The 22,527-nt window shown below is 38.9% G+C and overlaps 1 protein-coding gene across 1 annotated transcript in view; it reads left to right on the top strand.

Moving 5' to 3' along the window:
* The window catches only part of mycbp2 (MYC binding protein 2), a 331,873-nt gene that overhangs the window by 226,574 nt on the left and 82,772 nt on the right, over positions 1–22,527 (top strand). The window contains 2 exon segments of the mRNA XM_020054739.3: positions 16,237–16,369; positions 19,603–19,728. Of these exon segments, the coding sequence (XP_019910298.2) occupies positions 16,237–16,369; positions 19,603–19,728 (259 nt within the window).

The raw sequence follows: 22,527 nt of genomic DNA, 5'->3' as shown, positions 1-22,527 counted from the left end.
ACACTTGGATAATGATATGCCTATCTACTGGAGAGTGTTTTTTCACTTGGCTGGATGTTGGGATTTTTCCCAAAAAAGGGATTTTTCTTTACCATGGAAAGGATTCTATAATCATCCGATCATATTGTTTTCCGTGGACATTCATGCCTTTTTGTGTTGCAGTTCACCAGTGCATTCTTTTTTTTTCTCTGAATGCACAGTACCAAACTATTGATTTGGCCACTCCTAATGTTCCTGATATCTCTCTGATGGATTATTTTTTTTGCAGCCTAAAGATGTCCTGTTTCACTTGCATTGAGAGCTCCTTTGACCTCATGTTGTCCAATTACTTTTGGTCCCTTGAAAAAGTGGGGGCTACATATCAAAGACCTGTAATTCCTAAACCCTTCCTCCAATTTGGATGTGATTGTAACTTGAATATATTTTAAGAAACAACCAAAATAACAAAACTTGTGTCAGTGTCCAGTTATTTCCGGACCTAACTGTGTATATTTGTGTGTGTGTGTGTGTGTGTGTGTGTGTGTGTGTGTGTGTGTGTGTATATATATATATATCTTTCTTTCTGAGCAAGCAGCATTATACACCCAAATTGGCATATAATGTGGATAGTTGCAGTGATTGGATGTTACAAAATTGGGGAGAAAAATACAAATTTGTATAGGGAAAATCAAAACGCCAAGAGTGAAAATAAGGCAATGTGACATAACAAGTTCCTGCCTTGTAGGCTTTTTCTCCTACCCCAAATCAGATGTGGATATTTTGTGAATAGCAACTCCGTGTCCATGCTTGCAGTAACATGTTAGGAATATTCTGGGGCCATTTCCAAATATAGTGCATCTAATCACAATTAATCGCATACTCCTTTGATTGTGAACTACAGACTGTCAATGACTTGAAATTTAGTAAGAGCAAAATAACTGGCAGCATCTATTTGTAGTTTCTGTTCCCTTAGTTCTACCATTTCCTAGCATCATGATCTTGTCAAGGCCCCTAGTACAGTAACTGCTATATTAAGCTACAATATAAAACACATCAGGCCCTCATATCTGGATAGCTGCTGGGTGCGCAGGCATTTGATCCAACAATGAATCACAACCTAAGCTTTTCAAGGTATTGTCCTTTGATGTTTTGGCCAAAATATGTTTGGGTTTCAGATGGGTACAGTACCTGCAAATGGTACCTTTCCTGATGGATGGTTGAAAACAAACAAGTCTTCTATCTTTATTTAATGATTCCCAAAATGTACAAAATGTTTAAGGTAGGGTACTTGAATAATAGGTAAAGGTATAAATTAGACAATAACAGCAATAAAAAGATTTACAGCGTTAAGCATTTTAGAATAATTGTGTTAACTTTGACAGCCCTACTAAATTAATTCAGTTAGCATTAGCAAACATGCTGAAAATGCAAAGAAAGGATTCATAAGCCTGTCCCCGTATTTTATAATATCGTCATAAAATTTGGCGAAGTCGGTCAAGAGTGGTTTCAAGGCTATAATACATCCTATTAATCTCAATTTTTTTAAGTTAATAGTGCATTCTAAGTAAAAGAATACCAAGAAAGTGTAGGTTACCTACTACGTAAACCTAACTAGATTTAATACAATGACACTTGACATTAGCTCACAAGACTAGTTCTAACAACCTGTGTTAGTTGAGTCATGAGGCTTAAACGGCTTAATTTTGCAATAAGTCTTCAACTGTGTTTTTGCATGTTGTCCAAATAGATGGCCCTGCTATGTCATGACATCCCTTGCTACCTGACTTTGCTGCAAACAAACTGCATTATAAGGACAACATGCATGCCTTTTCATGTATAAGAGGAATGAGAAATAAATATTTGAGCATATTATACAACCCTGTTTCCAAAAAAGTTGGGATGCTGCATAAAATGTAAATAAAAATAGAATGCAATGATGTGCAAATCATTTAAACTCAGAATTTAGAATGGGGAGGGGTTCACCACTCTGTGAAACACTGCGTGGGCAACCGTGATAAACACAGTGGTAAACATGCCCCTGTCCCAACTTTTTTGAAATATGAACACAAATAAAAAATGGGCATATATTTTTCCAAAAACTATAACATTTCTTATTTTCAGCATTTAATATGTTGTCTTGTATGATTTTCAATTAAATATAAGGATGAATGATTTACACATAATTGCCTTCTGTTTTTATTTGCATTTTACGCAGCGTTCCAACTTTTTCGAAACTGGGTTGTATTTAAATTGTAAAATCATGTGCTTGTTTAGGCACAACTCTTGAAAAACATTCACATGAAAGGATAATACATGCAATGCATGAACTGACCAAACAAAACAAGAGTTTGGAATTGAGCAATTTAAGTGTGTTTAGGTTTAAATGTAGCGTTTGCTGCACTGCAGGCAATTCGTGTCATTGCTTCTTTTCACCCATGATTCACGAGCACAGGCACCTCAGAGCGAGGAGAACAAAGCTCATCTCAAGAATTTTCAGAGACATTTTCTTCATCACACAAACATACTCCAAAGTTACACTACTGTTAAAAAGATTGGGGTCACTTAGAAATCTCCTTGTGTTTGAATGAAAAGCTTATTTTTTGTTCATTAAAATAACATCAAATGACCTGCAAAACACCATTCTCAACGTCAACAGGGAAGATGGTGGCCTCTTTTTTTCCAGATGTCCAGTGTGTTCTTTTGCCCATCTAAATGTTTTATTTTAATTGGCTGCTCTGAGATATTGCTTATTCTTTGCTCTGCCTAGACTGCCAGTATCCCGGAGTGGCCTCTTCACTGTTGACACAGTACAGTTTAATGAAACTGCCAGTTGAGAACCTGTGAGGCATCTATTTCTTAAACTTGACACTCAAATGTATTTGTCCTCTTGCTCAGTTGTACACTGGGGCCTTCCGCTCATCTTTGTATTCTGGTTAGAGATTATTTATGCTGTGTAGGGATTAATACACTGTGTTGTATGACATCTTCAGTTTCCTTAGCAGGTTCTCGCATGGTATAGCCTTCTTTTCTCGGAACAAGAATAGTTCATTTCTCAGAACAAGATACATTTCAGAAGAAATGTTTTTTGTTTCTGGATATTTTGAGCCTGTAAACAAACCCATAAACGCTGAAGCTGATGAAACTGAAGTCGGCTAAAGGCCAGTTTTATTGCTTCTTTAGTCAGCACAACAGTTTTCAGCAGTGCTAACATAATCAATTAGCCTTTTTAAAATTATCATGTGTCATTGGAACACAGGACTGATGGTTAGTAATAATGGGCCTTTTTATGCTTATGTAGATACAATGGGGAGAACAAGTATTTGACACTGCCGATTTTGCAGGCTTTCCCACTTACAAAGCATGTAGAAGTCTGTAATTTTTATCATAGGTACTCTTCACATTTTATTGCATGACATAAGTTCTGCTTTTCTGATGTATCAAATACTGTATCAAATTAAAGAGATCATACGTTTCCTGTAGTTCTTGACCAGGTTTGCACACATTGCAGCAGGGATTTTGGCCCACTCCTCCATACAGACCATCTCCAGATCCTTCAGGTTTCGGGGCTGTCACTGGGCAATACGGATTTTCAGCTCCCTCCAAAGATTTTCTATTGGGTTCAGGTCTGGAGACTGGCTAGGCCACTCCAGGACCTTGAGATGCTTCTTACGGTGCCACTCCTTAGTTGCCCTGGCTGTGTGTTTTAGGTCGTTGTCATGCTGGAAGACCTAGCCATGATTCATCTTCTATGCTCTTACTGAGGGAAGGAGGTTGTTGGCCAAGTTCTCACAATACATGGCCCCATCCATCCTCCCCTCAATACGGTGCAGTCGTCCTGTCCCCTTTGCAGAAAAGCATCCCCAAAGAATGATGTTTCCACCTCCATGCTTCACGGTTGGGATGGTGTTCTTGGGGTTGTACTCATCCTTCTTCTTCCTCCAAACACGGCAAGTGGAGTTCAGACCAAAAAGCTCTATTTTTGTCTCATCAGACCACATGACCTTCTCCTATTCCTCCTCTGGATCATCCCGATGGTCATTGACAAACTTCAGACGGGCCTGGACCTTGCGTGTGCTGCAGGTTTTTAATTCATGACTGCGTAGTGTCTTACTAATGGTTTTCTTTGAGACTGTGGTCCTAGCTCTCTTCAGGTCATTGACCAGGTCCTGCCGTGTAGTTCAGGGCTGATCCCTCGCCTTCCTCATGATCATTGATGCCCCACAAGGTGAGATCTTGCATGGAGCCCCAGACCGAGGGAGATTGACCGTCATCTTGAACTTCTTCCATTTTCTAATAATTGCACCAACAGTTGTTGCCTTCTCCCTAAGCTGCTTGCCTATTATCCTGTAGCCCATCCCAGCCTTGTGCAGGTCTACAATTTTATCCCTGATGTCCTTACACAGCTCTCTGGTCTTGGCCAAGTGACCCTGTTATACTTGTTGTTGGTTTGGATGTTAGCTAATATAGGGAACTAGATTTGAGAACCGTGGAGTTCTGCACATGTATAGTTTGGTGGCATAGTGGTTAAAGACAGTCTGTCACATAGGAGACCCTGGTTCAAACTCAGCAAGTGCAACAACATTCATCCTTTGTAATCGTAGGCCGGCTGAACTAGGCTTGTCTGGATCCTTTTCTTGTTTATATTTATTTTTTGTCTTAATATCTGATCATGTTACTCAAAATGATACTAATTTAATCATGCCTGCTATTACATTATTTAAGTTTGAGACCGAATCCCCTTCTTGGGCTCAAATGGTATGTCCCATATTGTTTCTCACGGCAGCAGCAGGAAAGACGTTAGGTTACTTAGTCAGTCTGCCTGAGCCTGTATGTGAGTGGGTGAGATCTTTTTTGGGAAAATAGGTAAGTGTCCATAACAGTGGTATCTTAGCGGCTGCTATTGATGTCATAAATGTCAATAGTTTATCGACTGTGGCTATTACTGAATTTGACGGTTATCCCTGACCTAGACCATCATGAAACGGCCTCCAGACAGAGGATGAGAACCCATTGATTCAATTCCATCTCTTCGTTCTTCTAACATTTTGATTACAATGACACAAATGTTGGTTCTGATGGTGATAGCGACAGTGCTACTGATCACAAATTAGTGATCTTGACGTTTACCCTCCCCTTGCTCCCCAAAAATGCTTTGATAATGTAGCAACAAATACCTGGAACAAAATGTCTGATCCAGGTATTTGTGGCCCTCCTTGCTGATAGATAAGGAACGACGTAGCATCGTGAGAACAGGTATATGAATGCACTTGGTTGATCATGATTAAGAAACTGTACACTTGAACAAAGCGGCATAGTGCTTTGTGTTTTACTGTAGAGGTACTGGTCATAAAATTTGAATATCATCAAAAAGTTGATTTATTTCAGTAATTCCATTCAAAAAGTGAAACTTATGTAATGTATACATTAATTCCACACAGACTGATATATTTCAAGTGTTTATTTCTTTTAATTTTGATGATTATAACTGACAACTAATGAAAACCCCAAATTCAGTATATCAGAAAATTAGAATATTGTGAAAAGGTTCAATATTGAAGACACCTGGTGCCACACTCTAATCAGCTAAACCCAAAACACCTGCAAAGGCCTTTAAATGGTCTCTCAGTCTAGTTCTGTAGGCAACACAATCATGGGGAAGACTGCTGACTTGACAGCTGTCCAAAAGACGACCAATGACGCCTTCCATAAGGAGGGCAAGACACAAAAGGTCATAGCTATAGAGGCTGGCTGTTCACAGAGCTCTGTGTCCAAGCATATTAATAGAGAGGCGAAGGGAAGGAAAAGATGTTGTAGAAAAAAGTCTACAAGCAATAGGGATAACCGCACCCTGGAGAGGATTGTGAAACAAAACCATTAAAAAATGTGGGGGAGATTCACAAAGAGTGGACTGCAGCTGGAGTCAGTGCTACAAGAACCACCACGCACAGATGTATGCAAGATATGGGTTTCAGCTTTCGCATTCCTTATGTCAAGCCACTCTTGAACAAGACACAGTGTCAGAAGCGTCTCGCCTGGGCTAAAGACAAAAAGGACTGGACTGCTGCTGAGTTATGTTCTCTGATGAAATTAAATTTTTCCTATGGTAATCAAGGTCCCAGAGTCTGGAGGAAGAGAGGAGAGGCGCAGAATCCACGTTGCTTGAAGTCCAGTGAAAAGTTTCCACATTCAGTGATGGTTTGGGTTGCCATGTCATCTACTGGTGTTGGTCCACTGTGTTTTCTGAGGTCCAAGGTCAACGCAGCCGTCTACCAGGAAATTTTAGAGCACTACATGCTTCCTGCTGCTGACCAACTTTATGGAGATTTTCTAACTGGACTTGGCACCTGCACACAGTGCCAAAGCTACCAGTACCTGGTTTAAGGACCATGGTATCCCTGTTCTTAATTGGCCAGCAAACTCGCCTGACCTTAACCCTGTAGAAAATCTATGGGGTATTGTGAAGAGGAAGATGCGATACGCCAGACCCAACAATGCAGAAGAGCTGAAGGCCACTATCAGAGCAACCTGGGCTCTCATAACACCTGAGCAGTGCCACAGACTGATCGACTCCATGTCACGCTGCAGTAATTCAGGCAAAAGGAGCCCCGACTAAGTATTGAGTGCTGTAAATACTTTTCATGTTCATACTTTTCAGTTGGCCAACTGAAAAATATTTTTTTTGTATTGGTCTTAAGTAATATTCACATTTTCGGAGATACAGAATTTATGATTTTCATTAGTTGTCAGTTATAATCATCACAAATAAAAGAAATAAACATTTGAAATGTATCAGTCTGTGTGTAATGAATGAATATAATTTGAATGGAATTACTGAAATAAATCTTACTTTTTGATGATATTCAAATTTTATGACCAGCACCTGTAGTTGTTTCAAGGTTTATTTGTCAAATGCACTGAACAACACAGCGCCATCCTGTACAATGAAATTCTTATGACATGGCACCTGACAATCTAAGTAGTTAGAGTTAAGAGAAAGAGTATATAAGCAATTTGTAGCTAATAAGGCAGTATGTAACCTTTAGATGATTTTTTTACTAATTGATTTACACTACTGAAAGGGGCAGCAATGCAAGCATCTTTGGAAGTGGCAATAATAAACAAGATATGTTCTAAATGTGGCTGGAATGGCTTTGCTTAAGACAGTAAGGTAAAAAATAGCTGAACCAGTCTCTGACAAGGTTTCCCAAACCACTATTACCGCCACTGCTAGAGACCACCTGGACAAACATGAAAGTTTTTGTCCATTCTCAATTTTTGATCACAATCACAACCTCTGTTTGGCAAAATCCCAGCAATGCCTACCACCTAAAGAACCTGATTCAACATTCAAATATGGTTTTGGGAATCTCAATATATGGGACTGCTTTTCGTCCTCTGGACCTGATCGACTGCACATCATTACGAGCAAAGATGGGCAAAGATACATCACCATTTATTTTAAAATGAATACCAAATACCTTAATTTCAGTGGCGGCTGCCCAAAGAGGGGAAGCTCATTTTCGGGCCTACATTATAACCCTCTGATGGTCTTCATTTGTAGTGACACTCGGGGTCTTTGAGGTCTTTTGGACCACAGACAATAACATTTAATTTTGTAACAGAACAATGTATATATATACATACTATTTTTTACTGTATTAATGGCTTCGCTAAAATCAGGTCGACAATATTAACACTCTCTGCCATCATGCGCAGTTTCACCCGCGTACGATGCTAGCCTAGCCTACTAATGTATATGAATTAATTAATTAATTAACTGTCTAAAAAATATATATTAAACTTTGTAAAACTGAAACAAGGATTGTGGTGTAGCCTATAATTGTGTGAAATGTATGATGCGAATCGGCTAGCAATTTCGCCAAACAAATATCAATAAATATTGCAGCAGTTTGTCTTTCGAATACAGTTGAAAAATGGGATGGGACTGAGCGCGAAATAGCTTCAGTAACTTCTTATAGTACAGACTGAAGTTTTTAGATGCAAAATCTAAAGCCAAAATCTAAATATAAAATGTTCATCAACCCTATCAAATACTATGTTATATTTGAAATACGTATTTTCAATACATGTATCATGAATACTGCCCATCCCTGATCAAGAGAAACACGAATTCTGATATATATCAGGAAATTCTTGAACAGAACGTCAAGGAGCTAAAGCTACCCAGAGAATGGGTCTTCCAAATAGACAATGACCCAAAGAATTCAAGCAAGTCTACCAAAGAATGGCTAAGGAGAAAGAAGATTTGTGTTTTGGATTGGCCAAGTCAAAATCCTAAACTTCCAATCCAATCGAGATGCTTTGGGAGAATTTGAAGCAGGCAGTAAATATTGATTACCTTCAAAGCTCACTCAATTGGCTGTGTGCATTAAGGAGGATAAGGATATTTTTTTTTTTTAAAGGCTGATTAGTGGCTATAGGAGATTGTTCATTGCTCTGTGCTGAGTCTTAAACTCAACCCAATTGAACACCTTTTGGATGATTTGTAATGGCAATTACAAGTCAGGCCTTCCTCTATTGCCTGACCTCACAAATGTTATTTTTGCTGATTGGGCACAAATTTCCAAAGAGACAGTCCAAAATTTTATGGAAAACCTCCCACAAGGAGTGACAGCAATCAGAGTTAATGGAATATCTACATTTGTGTACATAGGCCCATAATCAGCAACCGTCAGTCCCATGTTCCAATACTGGCCTTCTAGGCAGAGTTGCAAAGAAAAGGTCAAATCCCAGACTGGCCAATTAAATGATTAAGATGGGCAATAGAACACAAACACTGGACATAGGAACTTTGAAGAAAAGTGTTATGGACAGACAAATCTAAACATGAGGTTTTCAGATGACAAAGTACAATGATTGTGACATGCAGACCAAATGAAAAGATCCTGGAGGAGTGTTTCATGCCATCTGTCAAGGATGGTGGAGGCAATGTGATGGTGTGGGGGTAAATAGGGACATTTGTACAGGGTAAAAGGGATCTTAAAGAAGGAAAGCTATCATTCCCTGTTGACAGCTCTTTATTGGAGCCAGTTTCCTACTACAACAAGACGATGACCCAAAGGACAGCTCCAAACTATGCAAGAACTATTTAGGGCAGATGCAGTCAGCTGGTTTTCTTCTATAATGGAGTGGCTAGCACAGTCATCTGACCTCAACCCTATTGAGTTGTTGTCGGAGCAGCTTGACCATATGGTACGTAAGTAGTGCCAATTAGGCCAATCCAACTGTGGGAGGTGCGTTAGGAAGCATGGGGTGAAATCTCTTCAGATTACCTCAACAAATCGACAACTAGAATGCCCAAGGTCTGGAAGGCTGTATTTGCTGCAAAAGGACGAAAGCGAAGTTTGAAGGACACAATTATTATTTCAATAAAAACATTATTTCTAACCTTGTCAGTGACTATAATTCCTGTTCATTTTGCTATATTCCCTATTCGGACTAGGCGTGTCGCGATATACCAGTATTGACAATAACCGTGATATTTAAAAAATAAAATAGTTATCATGTTAATAATACACATTTACATATTTTTTTCAAATCCTTTTTCGATACCTTATGTCACCTATAGACAAACAATAACATGTTTGCCCTATACACTGGCATTGAAATCAACTCGTTAGACCCACTAGACCCACGGGAGAGATCTGCAAAGACATCGTTTTTGTAGCCTACACACAGATTTTTCCAAAAACTCCTCTCGATTGTTCCATAGCTTATTCCTGTTATCTATGGACAAACAATGCGTGTTTGGACTTGATACACTGGCGTTAGAATGAAGGCAAAGACGCTCTGTTTTCGTAGCCTATTCACTAGGCAAATATTGGTTGTGTTTTTCCAAAAACTCCTCTTGGTGTTAGGCTTTGTCGATCTGGTTGCTTTTTCACTATCCATTAAGTGTAATTGTTCCTTTCGTATTCTTTATTTTTTTTGATTTGTAAAATGATGGTTATAGACTCCCTCTCCTTACACTTGTATTTTGTGTGAAATTAATTTGCCAAAAAAGAGACAAATAACACAACAAACATGAAGATGAATTTGACTGATAGTATTTATTTTTTCTTGAAATGTTATATAGATATTACTATAATATCGTTATCTTGATTTTGTTTTTGCCATGATAATGTAGATAAAATGTGATATCATGACAGCCCTAATTCAAACTAATTTCATCTATTTTTTCTTGGAAAACAAGCATGTTTTGAAGTGACCCCGTATTTTTGAACGGTAGTGTACTTTTGACCATATAATGTAGATTTCGTTGCACAAGATATCGATTACAAGGGGACAATAAGAAATGCGTGTAAGTTTGTATTGTATTGTTTATATGTATTTATTCAGTATTAGTCATTTTGCAAGCAGATAAGTATTGTACAGTGCCTTCGGAAAGTATTCAGATGATTTTACTTTCTCCATGTTTGGTTGTGTTATAGACTTAATGTATAAATGATAGATTTTTTTGCCATTTATTTCCACACAATAGTCCATTATGACAAAGCGAAAACATGTTTTCTGAAATTTGGGCCAATTTATTGAAAGTGAATAACTACATACAGTGGGGAGAACAAGTATTTGATACACTGCCGATTTTGCAGGTTTTCCTACTTACAAAGCATGTAGAGGTCTGTAATTTTTAGCATAGGTACACTTCAACTGTGATAAACAGAATCTAAAACAAAAATCCAGAAAATCACATTGTATGATTTTTTTATAATTAATTTGCATTTTATTGCACAACATAAGTATTTGATCTCCTACCAACCAGTAAGAATTCTGGCTCTCACAGACCTGTTAGTTTTTCTTTAAGAAGCCCTCCTGTTCTCCACTCGTTACCTGTATTAACTGCACCTGTTTGAACTCGTTACCTGTATAAAAGACACCTGTCCACACACTCAATCAAACAAGCTGGGACCACAGTCTCAAAGAAAACCATTAGTAACACACTACGCCGTCATGGATTAAAATCCTGCAGCACACGCAAGGTCCCCCCTGCTCAAGCCAGCGCATGTCCAGGCCCATCTGAAGTTTGCCAATGACCATCTGGATGATCCAGAGGAGAAATGGGACAAGGTCATGTGGTCTGATGAGACAAAAATAGAGGTTTTTGGTCTCGCTGTGTTTGGAGGAAGAAGAAGGATGAGTACAACCCCAAGAACACCATCCCAACCGTGAAGCATCATTCTTTGGGGATGCTTTTCTGCAAAGGGAACAAGACGACTGCACCGTATTGAGAGGAGGATGGATGGGGCCATGTATCGCAAGTTCTTGGCCTACAACCTCCTTCCCTCAGTAAGAGCATTGAAGATGGGTCGTGGCTGGGTCTTCCATATTGCCCAGCGACAGCCCCAAAGCTTGAAGGATCTGGAGAAGGTCTGTATGGAGGAGTGGGCCAAAATCCCTGCTGCAGTGTGTGCAAACCTGGTCAAGAACTACAGGTAACGTATGATCTCTGTAATTGCAAACAAAGGTTTCTGTACCAAATATTAAGTTCTGCTTTTCTGATGTATCAAATACGTATGTCATGCAATAAAATGCAATTTCATTACTTAAAAATCATACAATGAGATTTTCTGGATTTTTGTTTTAGATTCCGTCACTCGCAGTTGAAGAGTACCTATGATAAAAATGACAGACATCTACATGCATTCTACATGCTTTGTAAGTGGGAAAACCTGCAAAATCGGCAGTGTATCAAATACTTGTTCTCCCCACTGTACGTTTTCAAATCCTTTAACATGACACTCCAAATTGATTTAAGATGCATACTGTCTCCTTTGATAATCCTTCAGATGTCTCTAGAACTTGATTGTAGTCTGGACATTTCTTTTGATTGGAGGTGATTTAGAGAGGCACCCATCTTACCCACTTAGAGCTGGCAATCCAGCCACACTAAGTGAGCGGGAAAGACAGGCCTGGACTAAGGAGGTGACCAAGATCCTAATGGCCACTCATTCTGCAGTGATGGAACAACCTGCCAGACAGGCAATTACCTCTGCAGCACTCCATTACTCAAGTTTCTGTGGTAGTGTGGCTACACAGTGAACACACCTGAGTAGAAGGCTTATGACATGCCGTCTGGAGGACTCTGACAGCATGAAGAAAGATATTTTCTGGTCTGATGAGCTCCAAATGTCCAGCAGTACATCTGGCAAGAACAAGGTGTCACTCATCACCTGTCTCTATCATCCTTGCAGTGATGCATGGTGGTCAGAGCACTATGCTAAAGGGATGCTTCTCAGCAGCAGGGACTGGGAGATGTGATGGTAATAAAACCCTTAAAGGAGTAAGTACAGAGACAAAATTCTCTTGGCACAATTAACAGTTTATTTTCAAATAGAGAGACGTGTCAAAAGCTTACAGGATAATCATCTGAGGAGTCTCTAAAGCATTTGGAAGTACATTCAATATGTGTAGTAGAATTGGTGGAGTTATGAATCTGCATGGTCATACCATAAAAACAACCTATGTTCCTTATCCATCGTACCCCCTGTTGTGTATCTTCCTCTATCCTGTCCTAAGACCCATTGTACTGCATCTACCCCATCCTGCTGAAGGTTTACGTTTACCTCGACACCTCATACTTCCTTTCCACAGCACACCCGACATTATTTTCTTATCTAAAAATGGGGATAAGATCAATAAGAAATCAATAAGAAAATACATCAGTTTTAGAAATGTCCATAACAGAGACTGGTCAGAATTAAGGGAAGGATGAACGAGGCAAAGTACAGAGAGGTCCTTGAAGAAAATCTAATCGACAGCACACAGGACCTCAGACTTGACACAAGATTCATCCCTCAGAACGTCAACTACCCAAAATACGTAGCCAGCACAAAAGCTGGAGTGGATTCTGGACAAGTCTCGGAACGTCCTTGAGTAGCCCAGCCAAAGCCGGGTGTTGAACTGCACTAGACATCTGTGGGGGGATCTGATTATTGCAATTCACCACGCTCCCCATCCAATCTGACAGAGCTTGCGAGGATCTTATAGGACGAATGGCAGAAACTGACGAAATCCAGGTGTGCAATGCTGGTAGAGGCATCTCTAAGAGAACTCCAAACTGTGGTTTCTACCAAAGGTGCTGCTACAAAGTACTGAATAGAAGGTCTGAGTACTGATGGGCATACTTTCCAACAAATGTGTTTTTTGGGGTATTGTCTATGACGAAACAAATGGGTCTAAATGCTTTCCGAAGGCAGTGTATATATTAATTTCATATCTGTTATCTTTACACACATTTAAACCAAGTACTCAAACATTGCAATTGAAAATACTTTAATATTTTGCAAGTATGTGGAAATATATTATATTAAGTTCAAATAAATGCATTTTACTTGTGTTTATTAGAAAATTGTATTTGATTGATCTATTTAAAAATCTTTACAATTCAGAATAGTGGTTTTAGATTATTTATTTTTTAAACAAACATGAAAAAAGGTGCACAGGTTTACTGTGTATTCAGTTTTTCTCAAAGTAGAATTGACATTTTCTGGCTACGAGCCATCATTGGTCTCCAACACCACTTCTAATGTAAATTGTGCTTCTACCACTTTGCAATTCCACTGGATTTCTGCATTGTACTGCTTTATAAAGCTTCTAAGGTTCACAGAGGCTTTTTGTAATGGCATTGTCAAAAACAGCATGACATACAACATCACGTTTTTTTGTCTTCCATTTGTTAATGATTTTCTCTGTTGTTTGAAAAAACCTTGACAAAAAAAGCAAACCCTTACCACCACAAATATCTGCCAATAACACAAGACATAGTCCAGTGTTCAGTATACTTTATGAATTCTGAATCCTTCACAACATGGTATAATTTCTTGATTGCCTGAGGCATATGTTTTACCCCTGTCTAAATTGTTCCACTCTTCTTATGTAAAATGTAATGGCTTTTGAATAGCCACAATTGTATTGGCCACAATTGAACGAAACCAAATTATTTCTTAAAAAAATACATCAGATATTTTTTGCTCTACTAAATATTCCACCGGTTTTTGACTTACGATTTGTTACAATTTGTTGCTCAGAGTGTCTTTAACGCTAGCCAAGGAGTCAGTGATATCAACTTTTTGTCGTGGACCACCTTAACTCTGTTCCCACAGGTGAGTAGTCTGATTTAGAAATGTGTATGGCTTGGCTGCTCTTTTGTCCATTTGTTATTTCTACGTTCACCCCTTGGGAAGTAATATATTGAGTTATAGATGAAAATCTGTTTTACCGTCAGGGGCATGACTTTTGCACTCCAATTGCATGAATTGTATTAGTTTATTTTAAGAACACTTTTGATCTACCTCAACTCAAATTAAACTATTAATTCATGATTTGTAAGCTGTCTGTACCCTGTTAACTTTGTATTCACCTCAAAGTATATTAAAATTATTGAAGGATATGGACAATACCTACCTAGACAACATTTGTGTGTTGCATTTATATTAATGACCATGACACCAACCCATTACATTTTACTTTTATTTGAAAGGGTAGATGACATGTACATATCTCTAGTACCATGGGCCACATTTGTAATAGCTTTCCTATCCTTCCTACCCACAATTAATTAATACTCTTTAACTAGATCTTTTTATTTTGGGCATGTCATCTATTTCACTTATATTGATGAAACTCTGCTGAATTAATGTAGAGCAAACAATGAGTTTAAATCTCTAGATTTACTTTAATGTCACTTCACACATTCACAGTGTTTGTAGTAGTGTTTATAGTTATTGTAGAATTGTTCCAAGCTATAATAAAGTTGGTAATCATATTTCTGCAAAACTGTTAATGGCATGCTGGAAACATGATTATCTGAAACACTGGTTACACTATATCCTCTCTGGAATCCAAATGAAACTATAATATCACATCAGCTATATATTATTAGTCTTCCATTGAATGTGGTAGTAATGCCTGTCAATTCCTTCTTGCAGGAGCCAAGAGGTCATTTGGAGCAAAGTGTTAAGGTGGTGAGCACCAGCGGCCGCCCCTCCCACAAGAGATCATCATTGCAGGAGCAAGAGAGAATGGGGCAGGGTGGCGGCCCTGGGCTTTATAAGGTAGTGAAGACGGGCCCCTCAGGTCACAACATCAGAAGCTGCCCAAACCTTAGGGGTATCCCCATTGGAATGTTAGTACTTGGGAACAAGGTCAAGGCGGTAGGCGAGGTACGCAACACCAACCTCACCCTGAAAATGACAATTTGTGACTTAAATGACTTATTGTATAATAAATAATATTTTTTTAGATTACTTCAATTTTCTGTTCTATAGTTAAGTCTGTTTTTTTGTTTTTGACCTCCACCACTTTTCTCTTCACTAACACAGACAGTGGTTGTAATGTCTTGTTTTCTCACACTTGTAAATCGGTTGACTTGTTTTGATTATCTATTTTCCCAATGAAAGGATGAATACATGGAATGCCTCATGGTATGGTTGTATGTTCTGTCCTTTCTGCATTCAGTTGAGGCTCTTTTCTTTTATCAACACAATCAGCTTCAGCATTATTATTTTGTTTACATTTGTGTTGACACAATTTGGTTAATTTTATTATAATTTCAATCAGCATGTTTAGTTTTTATTTATCAGTGGCATCTGATTCAATATTTTCTGAAATTTGCTAAATTTTGTTTATTCTTGACTCTTTTCTAACATTGGATTCATGAAATGCTGAAGCCATATTGTATTTTAAATTAATCTTCTACCCTCTTAACACCTGTCGTCTTTGTTTCTCCACACACATACTTAAACTCATAATTTCTTATACTCATTGACACAGAAGTGCTTTTTCTTGCTTGACCTCTTACTGGGGAATGTTGTCTGTCATGCTGTTACTAGAATGTCCTCTCTGAACCAATGGCTCTCCAGCTCTAAACAAAGCAACTTCTGCACTGTTGTTAACATGTCCACGATTCATCTGTGTCTGTCTTAATTCGGGATTTTTCATTTCCTTTAGAAAACATTAACAAACATGGATTTTCCTTTCAATAAGGCATATATTAGTACTATTCTTATTCATTCTTGTAATCCACAATCTGTGTAAATCCAGATTTTATGGTCAGTTCTGTAGCAACAATGCAGGATGGGATCGCTCTGTATGGGTGATTATAATATACACTTTGTATAAGGGAATTGGATGATATTGGTGAGAATGATGCTGCTTGTATGTGTGCGTGCTTTGAGAGGACTGTAGCATGTGTGTGTTCATGTGTATAGGAATAAAGATAATTTTGTTGTGCGTCAGGTGGTGAACACAGAGGGAACGTGGGTGCAGCTCGATAAGAACAGCGTAGTGGAGTTCTGTGAAAGCGATGATGGAGAGGCTTGGTCTCTGGCCCGAGACCGTGGGGAAAACCAGTATCTACGCCATGAGGAAGGTAAGCTAAAGGGCTTTTTAACTGTTTTACTGCTTTTCCACCTGTTCACATAGTTTCTCAGGGAAGGTGTTGATTTTCAGATGGTTCACAAATTAAAGGAAAAACCTGAAATACTATTTATTTGTGCTAAACCAGCACCTAGATAATATCTGTAATAAAAAAAGCTGTGGAGTTGCTCTAAAAATATTAGGTAACACCTAATTTTTAGTGGTCTCTTAAGTTGTAACTGCATATGTAATTATTATTGTTAATTGTATAAATGCATGGCTACAGTAATTGTACAAAGTTTACACCCCCTTGAATGTTTCCACAATTTGTCCACTTTGTGCACTAATGTTCCTCTTCCAACAAAAAGCTGGGTCTGGCATTTTATTTTATTTTTATAAAAGCTGAACATCTGAAAGTATTTTTCTGTGGACACCAGTTTGTAATGGCTGTAGAAGCTACTTACAGGCTAATTGACATAATTTGAGTAAATTTGAGGTGTACCTGTGGATGTATTTCACGGCATACCTTCATACTCATTGCCTCTTTGGTGACAATTATAAGAAATGAGCCAAAGAATTGTAGACCTCCAGAATTCTGGTTCATCCTTGGGAGCAATTCCCAAACTCCTGAAGATACCACGTTCATCAAAATCAATCAAATTTATTTATAAAGCCCTTTTTACATCGGTAGTTGTCACAAAGTGCTTTTACAAAACAAACGCCCTTAAACCCCAAGGAGCAAACAACAGTAGTGTTAAATTTCTGTGCCTAGGAAAAACTCTGACAAACCAAAGATATTTTTTGGTGTTCCTCGAGGCTTGGTCCTGGGCCCATTATTGATCTCACTATACAGTGGGGCAAAAAAGTATTTAGTCAGCCACCAATTGTGCAAGTTCTCCCACTTAAAAACATTTGAGAGGCCTGAGAAATCAACTGTGGGAGCAATTTTAAGAAAATGGAAGACATACAAAACCACTGATAGTACTGATGGTAGCCTTTGTTACTTTGGTCCCAGCTCTCTGCAGGTACTCACTAGGTCCCCTCCGTGTGGTTCTGGGGTTTTTGCTCACCGTTCTTGTGATCATTTTGACCCCACGGGGTGAGATCTTGCGTGGAGCCCCGGATCGAGGGAGATTATCAGTGGTTTTGTATGTCTTCCATTTTCTTAAAATTGCTCCCACAGTTGATTTCTTTACACCAAGCTGCTTACCTATTGCAGATTCAGTCTTCCCTGCCTGGTGCAGGTCTACAATTTTGTTTCTGGTGTCCTTTGACAGCTCTTTGGTCTTGGCCATAGTGAAGTTTGGAGTGTGACTGTTTGAGGTTGTGGACAGGTGTCTTTTATACTGATAACAAGTTCAAACAGGTGCCATTAATACGGGTAACGAGTGGAGAACAGAGGAGCCTCTTAAAGAAGAAGTTACAGGTCTGTGAGTGCCAGAAATCTTGCTTGTTTGTAGGTGACCAAATAGTTATTTTACAGAGGAATTTACCAATAAATTCATTAAAAATCCTACAATGTGATTTTCTGGATTTATTTGTCTCATTTTGTCTCTCCTAGTTGAAGTGTACCTATGATGAAAATTACAGGCCTCTCAAATGTTTTTAAGTGGGAGAACTTGAACAATTGGTGGCTGACTAAATACTTTTTTGCCCCACTGTATAGTGAGATCAATAATGGGCCCAGGACCGAGCCTTGAGGAACACCAAAAAATATCTTTGGTTTGTCAGAGGATATGCCATCCGCACATACGAATTGATATCTTTCAGATAAATAAGATTTAAACCAGGCTAGAACATGTTCTCGTAGCCCAATATGGGTTTGCAGTCTCTCTAAGAGAAGGGAGTGATCAGCTGTGTCAAAAGCAGCCCTAAGATCAAAAAGCAACAGGACAGATGCGGAACCTTTGTCTGAGGCCATTAAAAGGTAATTTGTTACCTTCACGAGTGCAGTCTCAGTACTATGATGGGTACTATTTTTTGTGAGTTTGGTACACATCCGGTGGATAGGGAGCAATTTATTATGCTCAGCATTGGCTGACCTAGCACAGGAAATAGCTCCTTAAGTAATTTTGTTGGAATCGGGTCTAGCTGACAGTTTGTGGGTTTAGGACTCATTACAAATTTAGTATATGTGTCGAGCAATATGGGATCAAAAAATTCAAGTGTCCCCATTGACACCCGGTCAGGGAGGTTCAGGACATTCTCAGGACAACTGAGATTTTGAGGACTATAACTATTTAAGGAGGAGTCAGTTATTTGTTTTCTAATGGTGATGATCTTTTCATCAAAGTAGTCCATGTATTCATTACAGCTAAAGTGAAGACCCATTTCACTTTTGCGTTGCTTTCTTTGTTAACTTTGCAACTGTATCGAAGAGAAATGTTGGATTGTTTTTTTTCACCTCAATTAAGGTTGGAGAAATAAGCTGATTGAGCACGTGAGGGATTTTCAGTATTGTATTGTACTGTCTATCCAGGCTAGTCTGAATACTTCCAACTTGGTGGAGCGCCACTTTCGCTCCAATTTTCTGGAGGCTTGCTTAAGTGCTCTAGTTTTGTCTGTGTACCAGGGAGCAAGTTTCTTGTTGTGTATTTCTTTTGTTTTTAGTGGTGCAACCGTATCTAAAGTATTTCGCAGTGTTGAATTTAGATTCTCGATTTGATCATTTGTCGATTTATTTACTCTGTCGTTGAAGAGTGAGCTTGTAAGAATATCGAGAAATCTATTTGTAGTCCGAGAATTTATAGTACAGCTTTTTTTAAACTCATTGTTTGCGGAGCAAGTGGATTTCTTGTTTTAACTGTAAATGTAATAAGACAGTGATCCGATATTACAGGTTTTTGGGGGGAAATTGTATTAGATGCAATATCTGCAATATCTATTTCTCATGACAGGAATAAATCTAAGGTATGATTGTGGCAGTGTGTAGCAATGTAAAATGATTTATCAGCCTGGTTAACTTTCATGAGTAAAACTTCAAAAGAATGAAAACCAGTGATATGTTTGAGAGTAAATTTATATTCACTGTCTTAAGGGAAAAAAAGGTGCAGTGGTCTCTTAATTTTTTCCAGAACTGTACATTAATATTGTAATAATGATGACTGTAATTAATCAAAAACTGAATTTCCAGAATTTAGATTTACTTTGCAATTACTTTCCAACACATCCAATATGCATGTGAATGGAATCATTTTTGTTGTTGGTGGGGCTATTATGGTCCAGCTTTGTCTCCTTTTCCAACAGAACATATCCTCCTGGATCATGGGGCCCAGACACCACCACCTAGTCCCTTTTCGGTCCAGACCTTCAACCAGGCTACTGCAGCTAATGGGGCACAGGGCTTTGACTATGGCATCTCAAATAACAAAGGTGAGGCTAGTCGGGTATGTGGTTTGGTGAGAGAAAGGACTCTTTTACAGGTATACAGAAACCCCAGGTGATATGCAACATATCACCTGGGGCTTCATCAAATTGGCTGCTTCTTCTTTAGGCAAGTCATATATGGTTGCATGAAGTTGAAGCTGGATTAAGATTATTTGGCAGAATATCCTTGTTTGTTGTCTCTTGTGTAGTATTTTAAAACGTCCCAGATGAATACAACTCAGATATGGCTGGCAGGCTGCCTTTACACGTAGTCACCTAATAATTGTCTTCTGCCACACAGAAGATGGAGAAATGTGCTAACTCAAAGTCAACCAGGCCATCTATCCTTGTCCCTCTTTCTATGACAAATTGTCTGACTTGAGATTTATTTATGGAAATATATTTCCTTCATATTGTTGTAAACTTATAAGTAACGAGTCACAAATATACATAGATCAGCCATTACATTATGACCACCTGCCTACCTTCTTCCATTGGTCCCTGGTCCAGTTCTGATGCTCACGTGCCCATTGTAGGCACTTTCGGCAGTGGACAGGGGTAAGAATGGGCATCCTGACTGGTCTGCGGCTACGCGGCCCCATACGCAACAAAAGGTGATGCACTGTGCATTCTGATACCTTTCTATCAGTACCAGCATTAACTTCTTCAGCAATTTGAGCTACAAAAGCTTCTGTTGGATCGGACCACACGGGCCAGCCTTTGCTCCCCACGTGCACACCATGACCCTGACGCCAGTTCACCGCTTTTCCTTCCTTGGACTTTTGATAGGTTCTGACCACTGTAGACCGGGAACATCCCACAAGGGATGCAGTTTTGGAGATGCTCTGACCCAGTCGCCTAGTCATCACAATTTGGCTCTTGTCAAAGTTGCTCAGATCCTTACGCTTGCCCATTTTTCCTGCTTCTAACAAATCAACTTTGAGGACATAATGTTTACTTGCTGCCTAATACCCCACCACTGACAGTGGCCATGATAACGAGATTATCAGTGTTATTCAATTCACCTGTCAGTGGTCATAATATTATGGCTGATTGGTGTATACAGCGATTCAGAAATAGATAATGCATCTCTCAAATAAAAATCACTGTCATGAAATTCACAAACATCCAGAAAATCCCAAAACAAAGGATGATTAAAAAATAAATGTATGACCGTATATTTCTGTTGAATCATGTTTTGTTAATTTTACATTATTTGTCACATGGATTTTACAGATTTGTGACTTGCATTGCATTTGTGTGTGGCCTTACATATTTGTGAGTTGCTTCACATATTTGTGAGAGCCACTACATATTTGTAAGTAGCGTTGCATTTTGTGAATCGCATTTTATGGATCAGTTGCATACGGCAGTGTTTCCCAATCCTGTTCCAAGTGTGTGAGTGCCTGGGCAAAAAACGAAAACGTGCACCCCTTTGGGTCTCAAGGACCAGGATTGGGAAACACTGGCATATGGGATCCAGATTAGGACCTCCTTAGTTCTGGTTATTCTTAGTCTCCAGAACCCCTATATATTTAAAACATACTTTCAAAATTACACAATACATAATTGCTTGTGTAAATCAATCAATCAATCACATTTATTTATAAAGCCCTTTTTACAACAGCAGTTGTCACAAAGTGCCTTACAGAGACACCCGGCCTTAAACCCCAAGGAGCAAACAGCAGTAGTGTTGAATCTCAGTGGCTAGGAAAAACTCCCTAAGAAGGTCGAATTTTAGGAAGAAACCTAGAGAGGACCCAGGCTCAGAGGGGTGACCAGTCCTCTTCTGGCTGTGCCAGGTGAGATATTTCTCTGGGCTAAATCCATTTGATTTTAGACTAGGTCAGAAGTATGACCAGGTGGACAAGGACAGGGACAGCAACGGGCCCCCCAAACCAGGTAATCCGCAGGTGTGGACCAGGACCTCATCTCCACCTAAAATTTTAAACTGGAGGAGACTGAGAAAAGTTAGTAGTGCATTCCTCATATCCCCGAGCACAATAATATAGCAGCGTAAATAAAGTGTTGGGCAGTAGGATTTTTTTTGTTTACACATTTTAAAATTCAGCATTAGTTTAGGGTTTATGTTTTAGTTTTTTACTACTCACAACATGGTGTGGACTTTTCAAATGATGGAGACGAACAGTGAGTTTGAACATTGGTGGATGGAAGTGGTTCGCCGGTGTCTTTCAAGTTTTAATCACCCAGTTACCTAATTGAACATTGCCAGTCTTTCAACTCAGTCAAGTGTAACAGGGTGACATGGTAAAGCATCCTATCAACCTATGTTACGCCTTTCGCTAAGTTTAAAAGAAGTGTTGCTGTAGGAAGACTGTACCATTCCAGTAGAGGGGTGGCCAGTCCAAAGTTTCTCCAACTATTATTATTTAATTAAATAATGTTTTCATACAAATAAGATTGCAGTTGCGTAAAGAATTGTCAATGTACCGTTCTGTACAGGTGGATACCATAGTTTTATCTGATACAGTGGGGCAAAAAAGTATTTAGTCAGCCACCAATTGTGCAAGTTCTCCTACTTTAAAAAATTTGAGAGGCCTGTAATTTTCATCATAGGTACACTTCAACTATGAGAGACAAAATGAGTACATTGTAGGATTTTTAATGAATTTATTGGTAAATTCCTCCGTAAAATAACTATTTGGTCACCTACAAACAAGCAAGATTTCTGGCCCTCACAGACCTGTTACAACTTCTTTAAGAGGCTCCTCTGTCCTCCACTCGTTACCCGTATTAATGGCACCTGTTTGAACTTGTTATCAGTATAAAAGACACCTGTCCACA

Source organism: Esox lucius, chromosome 16, assembly GCF_011004845.1.
Source record: "Esox lucius isolate fEsoLuc1 chromosome 16, fEsoLuc1.pri, whole genome shotgun sequence".
NCBI lineage: Eukaryota > Metazoa > Chordata > Actinopteri > Esociformes > Esocidae > Esox > Esox lucius.
The sequence above is the reverse complement of the archived record's forward strand: the minus strand, read 5'-3'. Positions and strand labels throughout refer to the sequence as shown.